At 41.3% G+C, this 20392-nt stretch overlaps 1 protein-coding gene across 1 annotated transcript; it reads right to left on the bottom strand.

Moving 5' to 3' along the window:
* Positions 1-1563: 1563 nt before the first annotated feature.
* POPDC3 (popeye domain containing 3) lies at positions 1564-16634 on the bottom strand. Its single transcript, XM_036248806.1, has 4 exons — positions 16583-16634; positions 5499-6226; positions 3873-3981; positions 1564-2033 (listed from the first exon to the last, which is right to left on the bottom strand). The coding sequence occupies exons 2-4, from the start codon at positions 5981-5983 to the stop codon at positions 1752-1754; spliced, it is 876 nt and encodes a 291-aa protein (XP_036104699.1). The 5' UTR covers positions 5984-6226; positions 16583-16634; the 3' UTR covers positions 1564-1751.
* Between the last annotated feature and the right edge of the window lie 3758 nt (positions 16635-20392).

The following is a 20392-nucleotide window of genomic DNA, read 5'->3' as shown; positions in this document are numbered from 1 at the left end:
CTGATGTCCCCTTCCAAGTCCACCCTTTTCCTCCCTGTCCCCTCCCCCAGTCTATTCTCAGCAGACTAGCTAACATGATTCTATTAAAACATAAGGCAGATCATATCACTCTTCTATTTAAAACTCCCCGGTGGCTGGTCGCTCTCAGAATAAAAGTCAAGCCCTTACCATGACTTCCAGGCCCCCCCAGTCTCTCCCTGGCGCCCCTGCTGCTGCAGCCACGCTGGTCTTGCAGCTGCTCCTGCTCATACCCAGAAGCCTCCCCATGTGCTCTCCTCTCTGGCCAGACTGTGCTCAGGTATCTGCAGGGGTTGTTCTTTGTCTCTTTCAGGTTTTGTTCAAACGTTACCTTCTCACTCAGGCCTTCCTTGACCACCCTATTAAATTGCAATGCCCCTGCCCTGGCTGGTTTCTCAGTGGTTAGAGCATCAGCCCTCAGACCCAAGAGTCGAGAATTCAATTCTGGTCAAGGGCATGTACCTTGGTTCGGTCCCTGTCGTGTGGGAGTCAACCAATCGATGTATCTCTCTCACACTGATGTTTCTTTCTCTCTCTTTCTCTCGCCCCCTCCTCCCTCCCTCCCACTCTATCTGAAAAATATCCTTGGGTGAGGATGAAAACTAATTAAATAATAAGTAAGTAAATACATACATACATACATATATTCCAATGCCCCTTCCTATACCTTCCCTGACTTATCGTTTTCCATGGCACTATCTCTTTCTAACTCTAGTTTTTTCTGATTTATTTTATCTGTCTTCCACCCCCAGAATGTAAGGAATGAGACCTCTGTCAGTTACCTGATGTATCCCACTGCCCAGTAGTAGGTGTATCCCACCATGGCTTGCGTGTGATGTTCGAAAAACCAGTTTTCCAAAAATATGGATAGGATCTATGACTGAAGCTCTGTCCCTTCCTTAAGCTCTTCTTTACAGAGCTGAAGGAATGGCTGTCAGGCAGACTCCCTTATTTGTTTGGTAGGTAGGACATTCGCTGAGTCCCTCACGGTCCAGTCAAACCACTCACACTTGCCCTTTGAACTGAATGTATGAAATAAAAATGCTACGCAACATTTTTACTATTTGTTCACAGGTATTCTTTTTACTCAGTAATTCTTATGCATTTTTGTTTTCCTTGAAATGCCCCTTTTAAAGTATGTTATTGTAAAGATTAAGCAGATGAACGATGTGTAGCAACAGAATGGTCTTCAAGATTGCAATATTATCATCTCTCACATTTGTTCTACTTTCTAGTCATATCAAGTAGCTTCACATTTAACATAAATAATTGTCGCCCACCACAGTAATGCATCTTGCTTTCATCAGAGGTTGTAGCAAAAGGTGAATTCTGGAAACACATGTTTCCACATCAACACCTTCTCCCACTGAGTCCTTACTGACTGCTCGGGGAGAAGCCTCACTAACTCAGCAGGGCAAGACAACAGATTTGAATAAATCTGAAGAAATATCTGAGAATGCAGAATTTCGTTCTCCCACTTCTGATGCAGAAAAGGACAAACTGCCGGGATCCATCCTCCCCCGCATTTACTCAAACAAGAAATACAGGAAAAGTGGTAAAGTGTATTCGCAATGCAGAAGTTGAGATGAATAAAATAGCTGGCAGTGGCATCTTGCCTCGGAGTTTGATTTATAAAAATATTAGTGAGTTCAATTAACTGTATTTTCTTATTTCATTTGGGGAATGATGAAGAGAGTCTTTTTAAAATAATTATAAAACTTCAGATTTCGATGTCACTTATCACAGTATTGTCTGGAATTCCGAAAATGTCCTATCAGGGGTGATCTGGGCTTTCCAGGACTTGAAAGTTGATAGAAGTTGGGTAACCGGATATCGTAGTGGTACCTTTTCCCTGTGTACACCCTGTCATTCAAGGCATAGAGCTTATCTGCAATGTCACTGCCAATTAAAACTGAAAACAGGCGAGAGATGTAGCGATGCTGAGCGAAGAGCAGATATAATTTCTTTCTCCTCCAAGACACGTATCGACAATCAGTTTCTGCTGTGAGGGTCACCTGAAAACAACACAACCACATATAAACAGAGATTAGGGAGCAAGAAAAGTTCTGTCACATTTTTTTTTGTGCCCCAAATTGTAAATAAATTTCCCTTCTGCTTTTTTAGGTTAAAAAACCAATTGACCCTAAACATATTGTAAAAATAGAAGAGAAACTACAGCCTGGCAGGGGTGGCTCAGCTAGCTGAGCGTCACCCCTTGCACCAAGAAGCTGCAGGTTCAGTTCCCAGTCAGGGCCCTGCTTGCAGGCTCGATCCCCTGCAAGGGGCATGCAGGAGGTAGCCAGTGGGTATTTCTCTCTCTCCCTCTAAAGAAAAATCAATGAAAAAATATGCATATACATATAACTACAAAATTTTTATTATATATAATTTATAACATGAATAGTCACAACATTGTGCCTATCTCCAATAGATCTGTTTTTTTAAGTTCAGATATCTATATTCTGCATTTTATTGAAGCAAGAGCTACTTATAACTAAACAATAATACAGTTGGCTAATGTTACAGAGGGTCAGTACTAAAGACTGTGGACATTTAACCCTAATCCAGTTTCAAAAGTATAAAATAGAATTTATTTACCTATTCTGCATATGTATATACATTTATATTTGTAGACACACATGTATGTTACATGTATTAATCATAGGAAAACAGTATATACCATAATAGAACCTACTGAACTGATTATCTTTTTTTTTTTTTTTTAATGTTTTCATTGATGTTTTTAGACAGAGAGGAAGGCAGAGATAGAAACATTGATGTGAGAGAGAAACATTGGTCAGCTCCTGTAAGCCTCCTACTGGGAATTGAGCTTGCAATCCCGTCACGTGCCCTGACCGGAATTAAACTGGAACCTCGCCCTGGCCAGTTTGGTTCAGCGGTAGAGCATTGGCCTGCGGTCCTGAGAGACCCGGGTTCGGTTCCCACTAAGGGCATGTTCCTCGGTTGCAGTTTGTCCCCGGCCCTGGTCGGTTGTGCGGGTGGCAGCCATTCGATGTGTTCCTTTCACATCGATGTTTCTCTCTCTCTCTGTTCCTCTCTCTCCCTCCCACTCTACCTGAACAAAAGATGGAAAAATGTCCTCGGGTGAGGAGGATAAAAAAATAAAAATAAACTGGAACCTCTCAGTCCATGGGCCGACGCTTACTCCACTGAGCCACACCAGCCAGGCTGAACTGATTATCTTTCAAAACTACCAGACATGCAGCAGAAAGTTTAGCATTTTGTTGCTAGAAAACACCTGCAATCCATCAGCATTTTTAAATTTAAAAAATCACTTATTTTGTAATACGGGCAGATTTTTATAATTTTATTTTATTTATTTATTTATTTTTTATCCTCACCCAAGGACATTTTTCCATTTTTTGCTCAGGTAGAGTGGGAGGGAGAGAGAGGAACAGAGAGAGAGAGAGAGAGAAACATCGATGTGAAAGGGACACATCGAGTGGCTGCCACCCGCACAACCGACCAGGGCCGGGGACAAACTGCAACCGAGGTACGCGCCCTTAGCGGGAACCGCAGGCCGACGCTCTAACCGCTGAGCCAAACCGGCCAGGGCAGATTTTTATAATTTTAATTTCCATATATGCAGTTAAGCAAAAAAAAAAAAAAAATTAAGACTATTTTTTGTGACTGCTTCCTGTCATATGAAATACCCATTTTTCTTGCTGCTGGACTCCAAAAAGTGACATTAGTCAGCAAGAGTCAAATGGCTTTGGGAAGTCAAGCTACATAGTACATTCCAAAGTTAAATATAAATTATTCCTCTGTCACCTGCTGATGTGTTTATCTGTTTGGAAAAGGCATGTTCACTCTGTACTCTCGCTATCCCTTACCTGAAAAACACCTTCCTCTGTGGGTCTCAGTGAGTCCCATTCAGGAGAATCCAGGAACTGGAAGGGGAAAATGTAATGCAGAAATTCGCCATCAACTGTCACTCGGATCCTACCCAAACACAAAGAACAGCATTTATGAGGAAGGAGAAAGCCAACACATGATTGGGGCAAGGGGACGGCGCAATATTTCAGATCTCTGATGACCTTTTTGGCTATTAAAGTTTTAAAGGGCAAATATTGAATTCCTACATTACAATAAGTGGCAAATCTCCTATAAGATTCATGTACTGATGCTTCTCCCACAATTAGTGTTCTGGAACATTGGGCGAAATTCATCAGAAAACTCATCATGCTGTACATTTATGGTACGCGCCCATTTATGCATGCATATTATACTTCAGTAGAAAGTTTCAGTGAACTCAGCCAGATTTTAAATTAAGTACAACACTGAAGAACACAAAGGAGCACCACTGTAAATACCTCTGAAAATCAAATACTGAACCTTTTAAAAAACATAAATAATCATATTGCTTCCTTTTCCAAACTTTCTGTTTTCAAAGTGTGTGTGTGTGTGTGTATAGACCCTTGAACAACACGGGCATGTACTTTGCAGGTCCACTTATATGTGATTTTTTTCCCAATAAAAACTGTAGATACGCCCAGGCTGGTTTTGCTCAGTGGTTAGAGTGTCGGCCCGAGGACCAAAGAGTCACAGGTTCGATTCTGGTCAAGAGCACATACCTCGGTTACGGTTCATCCCTGGCCCTGGTCAGGGTCATGCAGGAGGCAACCAGTTTATGTGTCTCTCTCACTTCGATGTTTCTCTCTCTCCCTCCCTCTCTTTCTCTCTCTATCTGAAGATAAATGGAAAAATATCCTTGGGTAAGGATTAAAAAAAAAAAACACAAAAAAAAAAAACTGTTGATATATTTTCTCTTTCTTATAGCTTTCTTAATAACATTTTCTCTTGGTTACTTTACTGTAAGAATACAATATATAATATATATAGCATGCAAAATATGTGTTAACCGTTTAAATGATGGGTAAGGCTTCGTCAACTGTAGGCTATTAAGTAGTCTGGGGAGTCAAAAGTTATGCATGGATTTTTAATTCTGCGAAAGTCAGCGTTCTTAGCCCTGTGTTGTTCAACTCTGTGTACATGTGTGCATATATAAAATGAGGTACACCCACCTTGCTTCTATCAAATGGGCAATTGCTAGAAATTACTGAAAGAGTTAATCATTATAACATTTAATGTTCTTTATTACTAGAAAGAATGCTCTATGAGCATCTAAATTACTTTGCATGCCAAAATAAGTATTGTATGAATTCAATACTCTTCTTGACTTTCAGTAATTAGCTTGGAAACACACGGCATATCCAGACAAATCAATTCATACATTTGATTTCTAAAAAGAAACATTAATGCTCTAAGTTATTTCTTCAGGATAATACCATGAACTCTAAATGCCTATGTCCGTGACTCCTGCTTGAGGGGCTTTCTCATGCCTCAGGGTGTTAAATGCCACCGGAATTATGCTACAGTGAGATAGAAAACGTGGCAGAAAGGAAGCCAAGCTAGTAACTATTGTAGAAGAAAGACATTCAAGCACCAAGAGTACAAACCTTCCTGAAACAAGCAGAGAGAGTTTGTCAATGGAGGTCTTCCCCTGCATGGCATAACAGTGCTCCTTTTCCAAAGTAACCAGTTCAGAGCTCAGAGCGATTGTTCTGAAGACGGGCAAGGAGGTCCCCAGAGGCTGGAAAATGGAGCTGTACAACAGCTGGAATTCTCGGGCAAAGGTTATGCTGTGCACTTGGTATGCAATGTGAACAAACTGCATGAAGCAGATAATGAAGAGTACGAAATTCCAGGAGAATATGTCGACTGCACAGACATCTACCCAAGCCCAGATAGCAGAGCAGAGAAAACCCAGCCCCAGCAAACTGAAGACATAAAGGAGTCCGAAGAATCCACTGCCACCCATGAAACCCACTACAAATAAAATGCTGGCGAGATGATAAATGGCTCCTTCGGCCTCTCGCTTCCAGCTTGTGCAGACTGGGTGTTCATCTGTTAGGTCCTTCCATAGACTTGAGTTTCTTTCCATGGCTGTACTACCATCTAGTTCACCTTCCCATTGATGTTAGATGATACAGAAGTGAGGATTAAGTCCTTTGCTTTTCCATCATCCGAGGTTTGCTAAATCCTCATAAAAACGGAGAAAGCCTAGACACTGGAGTTGTGGTGATTAAGGGTTTGGCGTGTATGAAGAACTGAGAATCCCACGCTAGCTTCTGCAAGTTCATCTGGGCTCCTGATTTAGATCCAGTCCACGGATACTTGTGGTTTCCTGTGCAAGAAGGGGAAAAAAAGGGTCTAATTAAACAAGGAGAATTGAGACACATATTTAATGAATCACTAGCATTACTTGTTCAAGCTGAACTCTTATTTTCAATAAAGTTTGAATATTTTAAGCACCAATGCTGTCATGTTAAATTTCTAGGATATGAAAAGTATATTTTAGAGTTATGCTTATTAATAATAATAAATCATTAACAGACATTTTAGTATTTGTTAGGATTAGCTAACTACATATTTTTCAAGGGAGCTAAGTGCTATAATCTACTAGTTTCCATAACAATAGTTCAGTGTACCTCAGGATCACTTGGGAGAGTGACTAAAAGTGCAGATTCATAGATTATTTCCAAGACATACTGACTCAATCTTCTCTGGAAGGAGGGGCTACTATGTTGGTATTTTGGGACGAGCTTCCCACATGAGTTTGATGCATCAATCTATGGCCCTCCATGGCCCTTTGAGAGATACTGTTTGAAAATATGTTACTCACTCTTTTTTATTGTTGTTGTTAATCTTCAGCTGAGGACATTTTCCCATTGATTTTTAGAGAGAGTGGAAGGGAGGGGTAGAGAAAGAGAGAGAGAGAAAGAAAGAGAGAAACATCAATGTGAGAGAGACACATCAATTGGTTGCCTCCCACATGACCCCGACCAGGGCTAGAGATCTAACCTGCAACCCAGGTATGTGCCTTTGACCAGGAATCAAACCCGAGACCCTTCATTGCATGGTCCTATGCTCTAACCACTGAGAAACACCAGCCAGGGCTATTCACTCCTTACAGATGAAGAATTTGAGGCTCAGAGAGGCCAAGTAATTTATCCCAGACCACACAGTGGTCGATGTCAGAGCAGAATGTCAGCACTTGAGCTCATAGGCTGGATCCCATCCAGTGGCCTCTCCTAAAAGATGTTTTACATTAGGCACTTTAAGGACCCCTAATAAATAAATAAACATAAGAAACACATAATTGAAGTCAGATTTTAAGAGCACATAGACTATAAATGTGAAAAAGCTACAAAATTAAAAAAATATTTGAGAAATATAAATTCAGTTCTACTTTATTGCATTAGAGGCTATTTCAAATTAAAGGATGCATCCCTATCACTGAATAAATATTAAAATTCCTGCTACTTGCATATTTATTTACCAGATGGTCAAAATGTTACCGACTTGTTCCCCTACACACGTATTCTCTACCCTTTCAGCCATATGGTAAAAATGCTAATATGTGATCTGAGTCACATATGTAACCATGATGACAGAGCTGTAGGATATGTATCATTTACCACTAGGTTTCTTAACAATAAACGGTCTCAATGTGAAGCATTCATTAGATTGATTTTTTAAAGTCATAATTAACATTCAAAACCCTTGAACTTTTGAGACAGATTATTTCCAGAACACCTGTTAATAAAACATCAGGTATCACAAATTTTGTTTCACAGAAAAAACACACACAGAGAGGTGAAAATGACGTAGCTGAAGTTTAAAAAGAGGAACAGCGTCATCACCGACAGAACTAGAAATGGAGACAGAGATGCTGCTGTTGAAGTCCCGAGTTTCCATCTTAGACAGGAACCCTTTCCTCAGCAGTAATGATTTTCAGAGTGCTGCCAGGTGGGCCATTAAAAGAAGCATAGAAATAATAACAACCACACAGACCTAGTACTTACAGTGATACCGTTGTTATTACTCAACTCGCTCTCTAATACATTTAAAACAGTCCATATCCCCCTAATTATCACCTCTCCCCAACATTCTGAGATGATGAGGCTCAAGGCAGACAGGCACCCTGAACATGTTTAATTTCTCCTCTTTTAAATAAAACACACAAGTATATGCTACTGTATAGTCAAAGAAAAAATTTAAAAACACGAGTAGTGAGAACTGTAAAATTCTGGACGGCAAAATGTCAATGTCCCTGCTGTTTTACTTTTAAAACCAGGTTGTTTTCAGTTCATCACTTGCTCAGGACACCAAACCGAGCCGCTGGAGCCAACAGGAACAGTGCTCGTGGAGATCTGGACTTTGGTTTGAACTCCCTTAAAGATGTATAATCCTCCACAGAATGTTAAACTGGTCCTAATGGGGAGAGGCCATGGAACCCATTGTGGCAGTTCAGAAGGGAGATTATGGATATCTTGTCCCCTTAAAATCTTGACTGGGGACAGACTGGGCCATGTACATTCAAGGAGTGTGACCCTCTATGATTATAACTACGCTTCGGGTCCTTCCCAGTCGGCTTCTGTTTCAACAAGCTGCTGCTGAGCCATCTTCTATCCTTGATACTGTATCACTGCCCTGATTACATTACTCCACACCCAGATGTTCTCTGCTTGGTGTGTTTTTCTTTAGTCACCAAAACAGATGCACTTTATTAGAAGAGGAAGGACTGACAGGGGCAGGTGATGAGCATGACTGTTCCTTTGCTCTGTGCTATATGAATGTTGAACGTGATTCATCAACCAGCTGCGAACGGCTTGTAGGCCCGAAGTCATGTTTTTGGGTAAATAAACGCTGGAATGCCAAAGTGGCATAATGGATATATTAAGCCACAAAATCTCTCTTCCCTACAACAGAAGTTAGCACACAGAGCTACAAATAATGGAAACAAATTTGAATGCAAATAAACACAGTAATTCAAAGTGCCCCTCCCCTTTCTTTTTAAAATTTAAGACCCTGAGTAACTATATAAAGGAATTTATAAGGATGATCAGTGAAATGTGATATAAACTTAGTGGCAAACTGATGATTAGCTCAGAAACTGCATCGATCTGTTCAGAACCTGTACATTATTATCTATCTCATTGCATCACACTGACTGTCACGGGGGAGGCAGGAGCTAAATCATCATACCGGTTTACAAACCAGAAGAGCAGGCACAAGATTAAGTCGCTTGCTTCAAGTGAAAGAGGCAGTAAGTCAGCACAGCGGGTGGGAGCTCGAGTGTCTCGCTCAGTCCAGACCTGTCCAGCAGCCAATGCCACCTTTCAAGGACGTCGATTCAATATATTAATGTGCTGCGAGACCAAAGTGGGATATTCTGCCAGAACTGGTTTGGCAGGAAAATAATCCTAACACGGGTGTTTAAGACCTGCTCTATCCGCTTGTACTACTCAATCCATAACGCTTAGAATACCGCAAGGACACGGCATGGGAAGCCACTGGTGGGATGATTTGCTTTGCTTTAGTGTTATTCAACACTGACTAATTTCCTCTCCTAGATTCCGAAAATCCAAAAGGACAAAGAGAAATGTTTTTGTATTTCTAACCCCTGGCATTCAACCACTGTTGCTTGAATACACTAGTGTAGAGCAGCGGTTTTTCAACCTTTTTCATTTCACGGCACACAAACTAATTGCTAAAATTCTGTAGCACACCAAAAAATATATATATTTTGCCGATCTGACTAAAAATTAGCTATAATTTTGATTCATTCACACTGGATGGCTATTGTGTTGGCTGTCATTTTTTAAATTTGACAATCTAAGGGAAAAGAAGTCAATGCTTCCGACTGAATAGTCAGGTACTGCATGTTGTAAAAATCCTTGCGGCACACCAGTGTGCCACGGCACACCGGTTGAAAACCGCTGGTGTAGAGGAGCAAGCACTCTGCCTTCTGGATTCCCAGTCTCAAACCAACTTAATGGATGGTCTAACATGTTCTGTCACTTGGGGGAACTGAAGTGGAGAAGATCCCAACATCCAAGATAGTTCAGTACAAAAACACAAAGGAGTTGGGACATCACTTATTTAAAATGTCTGGCACAACTCCAAATTCAGAGGGGAATCCTTTTGTCTTCTCACAACCTTGAGCTCCTTAACTAAAGCAGTGGAATTACAGATCTGATTAAAATCAACTTTGGCCCTGGCTAGTGTGGCTCAGTTGGTTGGGTGTTATCCCAGACGTGCACCAAAGGTTGCCAGTTCGATTCCCAGTCAGGGCACACACCAGGGATGTGGGCTGCATCCCTGGGTGGACGTGGGGACGTGCAGGAGGGAGCCGATCGATGTTACTCTCTCACATTGATGTTTCTCTTGCTCTAAAAATCAATAAAACTATTCTTTAAACAAAACAAAACAACTTTGGTAATTGTAGTATTGAGTTAGTTGTGGTTGCCAGAAAACCCAGACGATCAAAATTCCGTCAATATTCTTCTCGTTAATTGGAATCAGACCTCAACTTTGCTATGTGTTCCATATGCAAAATAATAATTTCCTTAAAGCTGGCTTTCTCTACGTATCCTCAAGGAGGTACACTTACTCAGCAGGTACGTGCCAGATGTATTAAGAAGTTATTTTGCCCGGCTGGTGTGGCTCAGTGGTTGAGCATCAACCCATGCATCAAGAGGTTGCCAGTTTGATTCCAGATCAGGGCATGTGCCCAGGTTGTGGGCCAAATCCCCAGTGGGGGGCATGCAGGAGGCAGCCAATTAATGTGTCTTTCTCACATCAATGTTTCTATCTCCCGCCCTCCCTTCCTGTCTATCTAAAAGTCAATGGAAAAAATGTTCTTGGGTGAAGATTAAAAAAATAAATAAATAAGCCCTGGCTGGTTTGGCTCAGCAGCTGGAGCATCAGCCTGTGGTCCAGAGAGACCCGGGTTTGGTTCCCGCTAGGGGCACGTACCTCAGTTGCAGTTTGTCCCCAGCCCCGGGTGGGTCGTGCAGGTGGCAACCACTTGATGTGTCCCTTTCACGTCGAAGTTTCTCTCTCTCTCTCTCTCCCTCCCACTCTATCTGAACAAAATATGGAAAAATGTCCTCGGGTAAAGATTAAAAAAAAAAATACTAAACAATAATAAATAAATAAATAAATAAATAAATAAATTCACTGTGGTTCCTAGCACCAGTTTATAGGTTTTCCTTTCATGGAGCCAGGTGGCCCCAACACTGTTAAGCATTTAGATACATGGGCAACTTCCAGAATAGTTATATCATTCATAACTAAGTTTGTGGTTATTTGTCACAAAGTTGTTGTGGGTTTTTTTTTTTTTGCCTTTTTACCACAAACTTAGTCACTTCAAACAACACAAATATATTATCTCCAACATTCCTGGAATGCTATGTTTCATTAGTGGGCGTTCAGCTTAGTCAGTTCCTTATAAAACTGAGCCATTCTGTATAGAGCAAATACTTGACATTTCAGACACATCCAAAGATGAACACACAAAAAACAGCCCAAAGAAACTCAAAACAAATAGCTCTGTAATTCTTGAATTGTGCGACTCCACCAAGTTCAGATGAGTTGAGCAAAGGGAAATGCAATATCTAGTTGCCATGTTCTTGATCCTCATATACCACTATGACTACTACTCCCACCGTGGCTACTACTACCAGCATCTAACATTTACTAAGCACTTACTTACTATGTGTCAGGCACGTTTCTGAGAACCTTAAACATCAAAAATTTTTGAACTAGGTGGTTTTATTGTCCCAATTTTGCAGATGAGAAAAACTGAGGTACAGGGAGGTTCAGCAGGTTGTCTAAGGATACACAAGTGAACGCGCTCACGTGCACTGCCGGCAGGTGGATGTAAGCACCCGCCCTCTTAACCACCACAAAATACTGCTTCATGTCCAGTTTGAATCTAAATATGGATTTACTAGAACATATCAAAAGCATTCTTGTTCTCTCCCTTTAGTTCCAGATTCAATGGATTTAAGTGTCCTCTTACAACATTACAGTTTTTGGAGCAACACAGGGATATAAGGGTGGGTCCTTTGATCATCAATGTGCTGTCATTCTTGATTTGAAGGAACAGCAATAAAACTCTCCTTCTCAAGCTTTTCATTTGATTGCTGTCAGTAAACAATCCACATGCTCTGCTTCAGGTTCTTCTGACTTCTGCATAACCTGGAAAAGGCTAACGGGACTAGCAGGAAGCCTTCTACCTGGGAAAGCTGCTATTATGTCAGGCAGTAAGTTCCCCACAAGTTCCGGATGAAAGATGCCCAGAGAAATGGATTCATGGATACACTAAGCAGTCTTGTCCTTTTCTGTTTTAATCCTCACCCAAGGATATGTTTTTGTTTGTGTGTTTGTTTTTTATTGATTTGAGAGAGGGGGAAAAGGAGAGAAATTGATGTGAGAGAGATACATCGATTGGTTGCCTCCCGTATGCGACCCGACCCAGGATCAAACCTGAAACCTAGGTATGTGCTCTGACCGGGAATTGAACCCCCAACCTTCCAATGCATGGGTGGACCCTCCAACCAACTGAGCCACATCAGCTAGAGCAATGACTGTGTTTTTATATAGAAAAGTTCACAAGTGCAAAAGAACAGCAAAACACAACCTTTCAGGACAACACGTGGTGAATCAAGGTAGCTGGTAGACATTTGAGGTATGTGTATGTTTGCTTTTTGTTTATTCCTGCATGGCTCCGGTTAGCTGGTTGCAGTTTGATGTGTGCACCTGGTGTTTCTCCTGATTAAATCAAGCATAAACAAGTCTAAAATTCATGTTATGCTCAAATCATTCCCTAACATTTCAATTGCATTAGAATGATGCTTGCTTTCAAAACAAGCATTATAGCATAACTGACTATATCATTGACTTTTAAATGTCTAGGAAAATGTTATTAATATATGCAATAATTCAATAATAAATCCCTGCCCACATGGAGCTTGCATTTTAGTAAAATTCAAATGGTGACACTAAGCCCAGTTTCGAATTATGAGGTCTATTTTAAATAGTTAAAAATATGCCCTGGCCAGTTTGACTCATCAGTTACAGTGTAGGCCTGAGGATCAAAGGGTCTTGGGTTTGATTCCAGTTCAAGGTCACGTGCACATGCCTGGGTTGCAGGTTCAATCCTGGCTCTGGTTGGGGTTGTACGGGAGACAGCCAATCAATGTGTCTCTCTCACATTGATATGTCTCTCTCCCTCTCTGTCTCTCTCTCTCTCTCCCCCCATCCCTCCCTTCTACTCTATCTAAAAATCAATGGGAAAATGTCCTAGGGTGAGGATTAGCAACAAAAATAAATAAATACATAAATAGCTAAAAATACTTCTTATGTACAAATAGACATAAACTACTTAAAACAGTTGTTGCATACTAACTTTTAAAATAATTGCAATATTTTAAAACACAGTCTAAAGTCTCAAAAATCAAAATGCAAACAAGCTTGTTATTTAGAACTTCTATCAAAGGTCAAAAACCCAGCCCTGGCCAGTTTGGCTCAGCGGTTGGAGCGTCGGCCTGCGGTACAGAGAGACCCGGGTTCGGTTCCCGCTAAGGGCACGTACCTCGGTTGCAGTTTGTCCCCGGCCCTGGTCGGTCGTGCGGGTGGCAGCCACTCGATGTGTCCCTTCACGTCGATGTTTCTCTCTCTCTCTCTTCCTCTCTCTCCCTCTGGCTCTATCTGAACAAAAAATAGAAAAGTGTCCTCGGGTGAGGATTAAAAAAAAAAAAAAGTCAAAAACCCAAAACATTTTATATGTCTGGAGTAGCGCATTACCTATTAATGTGGCTGTATCCTTCTATTTGCATAAATGCAAAGAAAGACATATAGAATGATCTTCACTTAATGTTAAGAATGGCTAGTTTTGGGTGCTGAGATACTACTTTTACTTATTTTGTACATATCAGTATTATCTGCATTCTTTATAATTTTATAAAACAATAAAGTGATTTTATATTCATTTAAAATTTTTAAATATAATAAAATCCATGAGCCCAACAACCAGAATTCACAAACATCAGCATTGTCATATTTTTGGTCTTTTTGTAACTAAAAAATTCCGCACAAAAACTGAAGATCACCATGGGCTGTTCTCCCGTTCCACCCCCCACCCATAGCTCTCTTCATATAATTGTGTTTATCTTTCCAGTCTATATAGAATAATTTTAAAAACTGCAATTTAAAATGAAATGCAAGATTAGAAATGTGTCTTATAATGTGGGATTTTTTTTCGGATTCACACTTAATTATTTTTTTCTGACAAATTATTTTAAACATATACAAAAACAGAAAATGTTATATAGTAAATCCCCACATAAACCTATTACCCAGATTCAACAATGATCAAGATATTGCCACACTGGGGTTTTCTGAAATTAAAACTAAAAACTGTAACCTGTTCATCCTACAGTTTGTTCCGTCAGTAAACAAACACCTACTAAAGAGGATAAGGAGAACTAAGATTAACTGTGCTCTTACTACGTGCCAGGTATTCACTAGGTCTTCCAAACACTGACCTATTTGGGAGAGTCACAACAACTCCGCAGCTTAATTAGTATTATCAACATTGTTCAGAGTGGAAAATGAGGCTCAGAGAGATGAAGATTCTTCCACAGGCTCAGTCAGTTGCTTATCTTTCTAGAACTTAAGCCCCACCCCCCACCCCCAATTTCAGTCCTTGTAAGAGTTACTAGGGGTTATTCTTCTGAGGTCTCATTTTGGGTTTCTAAGAATTACTCCCTGAATTCTCTGGTTTGTGGAGGATCCAACATTACTACAAGGACTTTAAGTCAGCAACTTTGGGTTATTTATTTAATTTAGAAAATACTTATTGTTACTTTCACTTTAAAACATTTTTCTTACATAAAAGAAACATTTTCCTCTTTCCTTTAAAAAAACTTAATGATTCAATATACTTTTGTAAATTCTTATGTACTCTCTGTAAGTCATAATCCCAGCTGACCAACAACCATAATTACAAAAAAATCTATTTCAGTTGCAATTTGCAGGCTTCCAAATCTGTCATGGATATTTTCCAAAGAAGTGTTGAAACTTCTTGACTGTCACGTTGCTTCCGTGTTGTTATGCTTATATACTACAGCGTGTGCTTCATAACCATCCTTGATCTTTCCTGCAGACTATTACAAAATAAACAGATATGAATGTTCCAGTGTGTCAATCCTATTAGTCAGTCTTGTGGTTAGAAGCATGGGATTTTGGTTCCCCATAACACATTTTTATTTAATAGCATAGAATATCACCATTTAGAAGCACAGGATGCACAATGATTCAGCTTTTTTGAGAGACTGATTAGATGAAAGAAACTCAACTATGTCTCCCAGTGTATACGCATACAATTTTAGCATGAATAATGTCTTACTCTAGATTTCAATTAGTATTAGTATCTCAAAATCTTCAAAAGACAAAGTCTCTCAGGGAAGAAAAGAGACTTAAAGTTCATGTGGGATCAGCCAGACCTCATATTGCAAATGTAGAAAAAGGTCCAATTTTTGTTTTGTTTATATTTTGTTTTCATATAGTTCTTGTTTGGTTTTCTATCTCCACAAAGAACAATGCCAACTTACTGTACTGTCACACCAGGGATATGTACATGCAACAGTCCCTGGTATTAAAAACAACAGAAAAGAAAATAGCCACTGAACCTTAGTTGAACAGAGAGCAATACTTTTTTTAAGGACGTCATAAAACTCAATTGCAATGTGCAAGCTTGCAAATTCAAAACACCTAACTACAGGAGTTACAGTAAAAAGTTGGGAAGGAAGATTGTCACATTCTAAAAGTTTAGTCAAATTAAATTATGTTTGAAAAGGGGGCTTCTAATTCTACTTTTTCATTTATTATTTACATATAAAAATTTTCATTTTTGCAGATGTCTCCTGGCTATAACAATTTCGTTTTTGTCATAGGCCTATTACTGCATTTTGATCTGTGCCTTTAATCTTTTCCTAAAATACAGACCCTCAATATGTATTATACCTCTGTAACCGACCTTGGTGATGAGGTAATTTCAGTGGTTTTCAAATTTCTTTTTTCTTTCCTTCCTTCCTCTACTTATTTTGGTAGGGCGATCCCCAGATAGAACAGGTCAGGGTGACCTTTGATGAGGCAGCTTTCTCTTGCCCCAAATCAGTGCCCCCAACCCTAGTCAGGCCCCTTACAGACGAGGGACAGGCAACTCCCAGTCGCACTGCTCGACTTCGCCAAGGTGAAATCTAAGACTGTCAGGTCCTCTTGGACCAGCTTTTCTCCCTCGAAAATCCGGCCTTTTTCTTTGGACTGCAAAGATGCCTGGGAGAAGAGTGGGACCAACAGAAGAGATGGGGGCTGCGCTTCGCCTCTAAAGACAGCTCCAGCCCCGGGGCCGCGCGCGCGAAGCCCGCAGCGGGGGGCCCTCCGCGGCGAGCGGCCGCCCGGACCCCAGGCTCGCAGCTGGCCTGAGCCGGGCCGGGCGCCGAGCGGCGGCGCCAGCAGCGCGGACCGCGGGGCAGCGAAGCACAGGCGCTCCCGGAGGCCGGCGGCCGCAGCCCCCATCCCGGGGCGGGGCCGGGGCAGAAGCCGCGCTGGCAAAGTTGCCCCAAGCACCACGAGGTGCCAGGGTGCGGACAGCTCCGGAAGACGGCACCCCGTGATCCCTTCTTACCTTTCCTCCGGCCCAGCGCAGAGCGCCCGCTTCATGCCCGCAGAAGTTTCCCAGCCCGGCGCGCTGGGCCCCGCCGGCCCGCGAGGAAGCACCGTGCGCCCGGACCGCGCGCCTCGCCGCCACCCAGCCAGCCCGCCCCGCGCGGGCGCACGGTGACCGCGGGCAGCTCCGGTGCGGCGCCGCGGCGCGGACGGGGCCGGGCAAGGACGCGCGCCCCGGTGCGCTGTGGGGAGGGCGGGGGTGGCGGCCGCCGCGTCGGGCCGGGCAGCCCCAGCCTCCCGGGAGCAAGCGCGGTGGCCCCCGCTTTACCGGGCTCCTATAAACCTCCAGGCTGCTGCGGACAAAGTTTGCAAAGACCAGTTTTCGGAAGCGAGCACTGCTCACGATCAAATAAACCTGATATTTGCTATTATAAGAGACAGAGAGCGATGGAGATGACTACTGGAATGAAAAGCAACTGTAAATGTCCTCTCACTCTCCCACCTTGTCCCCCCCACACACACACACCCCCACACATCATACACTAAATGAGATATATGACGAGAGGGGGATGGGAATATTGGATGTATAGAACAGAGAAAGGTTGATATCTTGATTTAAATCAACGGACATCTCAGAAAAGCAATTGGGTAAAGATCATGGACAATCATAGGAAAAAATTTTAAGTGCAAACAGAAAGTTCAAATCAGTAAGGCACCAAATGCATTCAAGTTTAGGCAAACATCAAACGCATTTTTTTCATCCTGTGAAATTAGTGGTTTTGTTTAGTTTGGGGGATTGAACAATAACGTGGTTGGTGAGGGACCAATGAAACACAACTTCCTCAAGGATTTCCATGTCCTCCCTTCTCTCAATACCCTAGCTTTCATTTTATAGAAACAAGTTGGTGACAGTGATGCCAGGAACTAACATTTATTGAGTAATCAATGTCTCTTTTGGTCCCCAGAAAAACTGCAAAAGTAACAAACACAAATGGTAAAATTAACCTCCTTGAATTGATGCTGGAACTGAGAGTAAAAACCCTATTCCTGCATCCCACATGTGGCTAGAAACCACTTGACTCCCAGGCGTTTGCTCTTACTCTTCATTCCAGGGATTTACTCAGAAATGTTGGAAATACAGTTTAAAGTGAATCTAATCCGTGGTCTATACGTATAACTTTAAAGTGGAAGATCATGAGCTTTGACATTAGGTATACTCCAGGTTTAAATTTTATTTCTTTTTTAGTGTTTCACATTGCAATTTTTAATTAAAAATTCAAAAGCGCCCAGCCGATGTGGCTTAGTGGATTGAGCGTTGTCCCATGGACTGAGTGGTCCTGGTTCAATTCCTGGTCAGGGCACATGCCTGGGTTGCAGGCTCAATCCCCAGTAGCAGGCGTGCAGGAAGCAACAGATCCATGTAGCTCCCTCACATAGATGTTTCTATCTCTCTCTTTAAAAAAACACCACAAAACAATAAAAACATATTTTTAAAAAATTTCAGAAACAACAAAGATATGCACATATGACAGACATACATTTTAAGGTGGCCCCATGATTCCCACCACCTGCTGGTGTTCACATCTTTGTAGGATCCTCTCCCCTTGAGTGCACTTGGGACCTGTGACTTGCTTGTAAACAATAAATGTAGCAGAGTTGATGGATGTTACTACAGTGACAACATTATGCTCCAATAGACTCTGTCTTGCTAGCATAGTCTCTCTAGAGACTGTCCTTTCTGGCTTCATGAAGTAAGTGCCAATGTTGGGGAAGTCCACCTGGCAAGAACCTGTAGGTGGCTTCTAGGAGCTGAAAACAGCCTCTGTATAACAGTCAGCAAGAAGCCAAGGTCCTCAGTCCTACAAACAAAAGGAAATGAATTCTGTCAGCCATCTAAGTGACCTTGGAATTGGGTTCTTCCCCAGTAAAGCCTCTGGATGATAATGCAGATCAGAGGACACCTTAACTGGTCTGTGAAACACTAAGCACAGGATCCAGTTAAGCTGTGCCTGGACTCCTGACCCACCTAAATTATGAGATAATAACTGTGCATTATTTTAAGCTGTTAAGTTGGTGGTAACTAACAACTGTATGTGCTGTTCAGGTAGTCAACATATTAGTGCACACAGTGTAGTTTTTTCTTTGGTGAATTTTGTGCTAAATGCTACTGCCTTATTGCATTCTGATTTTTTTTTCCTTACTCCTTCACATATATGTCCCTGACTTGATCTTCATTGCAGAGTCTCCATGACACAAAAAAAACCTCTAATGAAATGGTGCCCCACAGATCAGCCACAGGTCTAGGGCTTCCTGGGACTTCCAGCTGCATTTCTGCTTCAAAGATTATGAGTCTGAGATTGTAGCCTTTATCCCTCCAGGTCCTTTGGGGTATTTTCTTAACTAAATCTCTTGGTCTGGACAAAAACACAATCGACTCAGCTTACACAACTCAAGTTTCAACTGCAATGTGAAGCACACTTAGGGTGAGGAACCAGGAGCAGGTTAAGTCTAAACCAAGTCCCAGCTAATCCACTTATCTTGGGAAACCTGTAATTTGAGGCTTCTAGAGTCTTCCTTTTTCTTTCTCCTTGACATCAACTTGCTCCTTCTCTTGCTTCAACCGTTGAGGTTTAGGTACTTGCTTTCTAACCGCCTCTACTTCCACATATGAATCCAGCCTGGCTTGCTTACCACCCCTCCCTCTTCCTTCCCTTCTTCTCTCCTTCCCTCCCTTCCTCCCCACTTCCTTTTCCTTCCCTTCCTTCTTCTGTTTTTTCATTTTTTTAGTTCCCATGTAATTCTCCAAAATTATCTTTCTCTATATCCATATTTTCTTTTTATTATTATAATTTTTTTCTTTTTGACTCTAAATAATTCTTTTATTTTTCAATTACAGTTGACATACAATATTATATTAGTTTCAGGTGTACAACCCAGTGATTAGATATTATATAACTTACTAAGCAATGACCTAGATAAATCTAGTATCCATCTGACATCATACATAGTTATTATAATATTATTGATTATATTCCCTATGCTGTACTTTACATCCCCATGACTATTCCATAACTACCAATTTGTACTTCTTAATCCCTTCACCTTTTATCCATCCCCCCGCCCCCCCAAATTCCCTGCCATCGGCAACTGTCAAAATGTTCTCTGTATCTATGGGTCTGTTTCTGTTCTGCTTGTTTATTTTGTTTTTAGATTCCACATATAAGTGAAATCATATGGCATCTATCTTTCTCTGTCTAAACTATTTTACTCAGCACAGTATCCTCTAGGTCCATCCATAGCATGATTTCATTCTTTTTTATGGGTGAGTCATATTCCATTGTATATATGCACCACATCTTCTATATTCATTCTTTTATTGACGGACACTTGGGTTGCTTCCATATCTTGCCTATTGTAAATAATGCTGTAATGAACATGTGAATGCATATATGTCTTTTCAATTTAGTGTTTTGGGTTTCTTCAGGTAAATATCCAGAAGTGGAATTGCTGAATCCGTCTTCGTCTCTTGTTATATAGCCTTTGTTTTAAGGTCTGTTTTGTCAAAAGCTTCTGCTCAGCAAAAGATACACTCATGAAAATGGAAAGGCTACTCACAGTATGGGAAAGCATAATTGCCAATGATATATCAGATAAGGGGTTAATTTCCAATATATAGAGAGTGCTCATACAACTCAACAAAAGGAAGACAAAGAACCCAATTAAAAAATGGGCAGAGGAACTGAATAGACACCTCTCCAAACAGGACATACCAGTGGCTAAGAGACATATGAAGGAATGCTCAACATCACTAATCATCAGAGAGATGCAA

The sequence above is a fragment of the Molossus molossus genome, unplaced genomic scaffold (genome assembly GCF_014108415.1).
Source record: "Molossus molossus isolate mMolMol1 unplaced genomic scaffold, mMolMol1.p scaffold_m16_p_8, whole genome shotgun sequence".
NCBI lineage: Eukaryota > Metazoa > Chordata > Mammalia > Chiroptera > Molossidae > Molossus > Molossus molossus.
Note: the sequence above shows the minus strand (reverse complement) of the source record. Positions and strands in the feature narration are given on the sequence as shown.

Bases quoted from the DNA above. Each gene is read 5' to 3' on its own strand.
- POPDC3 (XM_036248806.1), bottom strand. From the start codon at position 5,983: ATGGAAAGAAACTCAAGTCTATGGAAGGACCTAACAGATGAACACCCA. The intron at 3,982-5,498 runs GTTTGTACTCTT...GTGTTTGGGTAG, and splicing joins TCTCTGCTTGTTTCAGGAAG to GATCCGAGTGACAGTTGATG. The intron at 2,034-3,872 runs GTAAGGGATAGC...TGTTGTTTTCAG, and splicing joins CAGAGGAAGGTGTTTTTCAG to GTGACCCTCACAGCAGAAAC.